Source organism: Cynocephalus volans, chromosome 7 (assembly GCF_027409185.1).
Source record: "Cynocephalus volans isolate mCynVol1 chromosome 7, mCynVol1.pri, whole genome shotgun sequence".
NCBI classification, from domain to species: Eukaryota; Metazoa; Chordata; class Mammalia; order Dermoptera; family Cynocephalidae; genus Cynocephalus; species Cynocephalus volans.
This window is the reverse complement of record NC_084466.1, coordinates 1,944,801-1,949,033: the sequence shown is the minus strand read 5'-3', so window position 1 is coordinate 1,949,033 and position 4,233 is coordinate 1,944,801. Positions and strand designations below refer to the sequence as shown.

General features: G+C 44.0%; 1 protein-coding gene across 1 annotated transcript; it reads left to right on the top strand.

Annotated features, from left to right (window-relative positions):
- Nucleotides 1–1,451: 1,451 nt before the first annotated feature.
- LOC134382653 (retinol dehydrogenase 14-like) lies at nt 1,452–2,817 on the top strand. Its single transcript, XM_063103375.1, is given in 2 exon segments — nt 1,452–2,217; nt 2,219–2,817. Coding segments are annotated over 2 exon segments (1,008 nt in total). The 5' UTR covers nt 1,452–1,540; the 3' UTR covers nt 2,550–2,817.
- Nucleotides 2,818–4,233: the final 1,416 nt, after the last annotated feature.

Sequence of the window (4,233 nt, the reverse complement as noted above, 5' to 3'; positions counted from 1 at the left end):
AATGGTGGTAGAGGGGAGTGGGTCCCTCCATCACTAAGCAGCAATGAGGCTACTGCCCCTGTGTTCTCACTTGGGGAGCAGTGACAAGGTGCTTCTGTTCCCCCACCAAACAGTACCAAGGAGCCCCTCCCTGCCCAGTGTCAGTGGGGGCAGGACTTCCACCCCCATCATGAGAGTAGCAGAATGACACCTGCCCTCGCCCATTGGAGCAGCACCAGAGACCCCCGCTAAAGGACAAGATCTAAATAAGACCTAGAGTTTTATAACATGATACACAAATCCCCAGATTTCCATCAAAAAATCACTCACACCAAGAACTAGAAAAATCTCAAATGAACAAAAAATGATTTTCAACAGATGCCAACACTGAAATAACACAGATGTTAGAATCATCTGATAAGTATTTTAAAGAAGTGATCATAAAAATGCTTTAACAAGCACTTACAAACACATTTGAAACAAATGAAGAACCGGGAAGCCTCAACAAGGATATAAAAGGTTTCAGCAAATAATGGGAAATATAAAGAAGCAAATGAATATTTTAGAACTAAAAAGTATAATATCTAAAATTTAAAAACTCTCTAGATGAGCTCAATAGCAGAATGGAGAAGACAGAAAATAAGTGGGAAAAAAAAACAATAGAAATTTCTCAATGTAATACACCATAATTAACAAGCGCAGGAAGAATCACAGGATTATATCAATTCATGTCAAAAATTTTTTGACAATTTTATCCAAACTGATATGCAGGTTTAAAACAATTTCCACCAAAATTTCAGCAAAAATTTTTTGCAGATATAGACAAAATTATCCTAAAATCTACGCGAAAGGCAAAAAAAACTAGAATAGATAAACAATTCTGAAAAAGAAAACTAAAGTGGAAGTAATTTCTCTTCCAATTTTCAAGACTTTTATATAACTCCAGTAAACAGAACAGTGTGGTTATGGTGGAGGTGTAGACACATAGATTAATGAAATAAAACAGAGAATGCAGGAATAGACCCACACAATTACAACCAACTGAGTTTTGACAAAAAAGCAAAAGCAATTTATTGAAGAGGAGTCTTATCAGCAAATGGTACCACGGCAACTGGAAATCCAAAGGCAAAAAAATGAACCTTGATCTAAATCTCACACCTTTGCAAAAAGTAACGCAAAATTGGTCATAGGTTTAAATGTAAAATTATAAAATTGTTAGAAGATAATAGGAGAAAATCTTCAGGTCTTAGGGCTTGGTGAAGAGTTTTTACACTTGACACCAAAAGCCCAAGCCATGAAAGGAAAATCAACAAACTAAACTTCACCAAAATTAACTTTTGTTCTGCAAAAGACCTTGTAAAGACTATGAAAAGACAAGCTACAGATTGGGAGGAATTATTTTCAAATTTTCAAATCACATATCCACCAAACTCCCATATTTAGAATGTATTTTTTAGGCGCCCCAGAGTTCCTCGCGTGCAGGTGGCAGCCTGGGCTCCGGGCAGGCGGCGGCCCTGCAACTCCTGTGCAGGGGCCGGTGGGCCTGCGGGCCCGGACGGCTATGGCAGTGGCCACCGCAGCGGCACTACTGGCCGTACTGGGTGGGACGCTGTGGCTGGCGGCCCAGAGGTTCGTAGGGCCCAGGGTCCAGCGGCTGCACGGAGGCGGGGAGCCGGGCCTCATGCACGGGAAGACCGTGCTGATCACGGGGGCGAACAGCGGCCTGGGCCGCGCCACGGCTGCCGAGCTGCTGCGCCTGGGGGCGCGGGTCATCATGGGCTGTCGGGACCGCGCGCGCGCCGAGGAGGCCGCGGGTCAGCTCCGCCGCGAGCTCGACCAGGCCGGGGAGGCCGGGCTGGGCCCCGACGCCGCCGGCGCGGGCGAGCTCGTCGTCAAGGACCTGGACCTCGCCTCGCTGCGCTCGGTGCGCGCCTTCTGCCAGGAGCTGCTCCAGGAAGCGCCCAGGCTGGATGTCTTGATTAATAACGCAGGGATCTTCCAGTGCCCTTACATGAAGACTGAAGATGCGTTTGAGATGCAGTTTGGCGTGAACCATCTGGGGCACTTCCTGCTCACCAGTCTTCTTCTTGGACTCCTCAAAAGTTCAGCTCCCAGCAGGATGGTGGTAGTGTCGTCCAAACTTTATAAATATGGAGACATCAACTTTGAAGACTTGAGCAGTGAACAAAGCTATAATAAAAGCTTTGGTTATAGTCGGAGCAAACTGGCTAATATTCTCTACCAGAGAACTAGCCCGCCGCTTAGAAGGCACAAACGTTACTGTCAACGTAGTACATCCTGGTATGGTGCGGACGAACCTTGGGAGGCACATACACATTCCACTATTGGTCAAACCACTTTTCAACTTGGTGTCATGGGCTTTTTTCAAATCACCAGTAGAAGGTGCCCAGACTTCCATTTATTTAGCCTCTTCACCTGAGGTAGAAGGTGTGTCAGGAAAGTATTATGGAGATTGTAAAGAGGAAGAACTATTGCCCAAAGCTCTGGATGATTCTGTTGCAAGAAAACTCTGGGATATCAGTGAAGTGATGGTTGGAATTTTAAAATAGGAACAAGGAGTGAAAGACCTATTAACAAAACTGGATATCAGTTATATCTGTAATCAGGAATGGTGTGGCTTGAGCTCTTGCTACTCAACAAACAATTTTGGTTTTGCAATAGCTCTGATAGGAGGTACATGTGGATGGATTTTTGAAGTTACTGAAAAGTTATTTTTTGAATAACAAAATTTCAGCAAAGATGTTTTAAATATATGTAATAAGTATAATGAATATGTATAATGAACAATACAATTATATTTAAAAAATTATCATTGAACAAGCATGGATTACAAATATTAAAGAATTTGGTGACTAAAAATACTTTATTTTTAGGTTTTTAAAATATTTTTCAGTTTTATGGCCAAAGTGTTAAATATGTTTACGACAATGCTGGTTTTTGTGTGGAAATAATATGCTTGGTGTGTGTGCATGAATCTTAGTTGGAATAAATTTACTGATGGAAAAAAAAAAAAAGAATGTATTTTTTAAATTCTCAAAACTCAACAGTCAAAAAAAAAAAAAAAACCAAAAAATCTAATTGGAAAATGGGGCCAAAGACATTGTGGTCTGCAGAATAGTAGCCCCCAAAGATGTCCATGTCTCCAGACCTATAATCCTCAGAGCCTGTGAATATTTTGAATTACACGCCAAAGGATAGTTAAGGTTGCAGATGGAACCTTGCTAATTAGTCAAATTGGAGATAGAGATTACCCTGGATTATCCAGATGGGCCTATATTAGTCATGGTTCTCCAGAGAAACAGAATCATACACATACGCACATCCTATTATACATAGAGAGAAAGAGAGAGAGAGAGAGAAAGACTGAGAGAGAGACTGATTTTAAGAAATTGGCTCATGCAATTATGGAGGGTAGCAAGTCCAAAATCTCCAGGATGGGCCAGCAGGCTGCAGACTCAGGGAAGACCCCATGCAGCAGCTCATGTCTGAGGCTGTCTCCTGCAGAACTCCCTCCTGCTTGAGAGAGGTCAGTCTTTTGTCCCATGCAGCCTTCAGCTGACCGGATGAGCACTGCCCACATTATGGGGGCATCTGCTGTACTCAACATCCACCAACCGCAACAGCCAGGATAATTGTTGATCAAATGTCTAGGCACCGTGGCCCAGCCAAGTGGGCATGAATTCACCATCACAGGGCCCAGTGTTATCTAAGGGGTCTTTCTAAGTGGAAAAGGAGGCAGAAGAGAAAGAATCAGAGACAGGACAGGCTTTGAAGGTAGAGGGACAGCACCATAGGCCAAGATGGGGTGACCTCTGGAAGCTGGGAAGGCCAGGAAACAGGACACTGCACTGCCAACACCCAACTTCAGCCCACAAGATCCAGTTTGGACTTCTGGCCTCCAGAGCTGGTGAGATGATAGATTCATGTTGTTTTAAGCCCCTTAATTTGTTGTAATTTGTTACAGAAGCAAAGGAAACGCATGCAGACCTGAACTGACATTTCCCTGAGCGGGATGTATGACGGCAAACACGTGGAGAGAGGTGAGCATCACCAGTCACTAGGGGACACGAGTGGGGATCACGGTACATTCAATCAGTGCCAAAGCCACGTGCTGAAGAGGCGGAGAGACTGGATGGCTCGCACACTGCTGGTGGGGATGTAAACTGGCACAGCTGCTCCGGAAAATAGTTAGGTACGTCCCTAAAAACCTAAAAACACACTTACCATGTGACG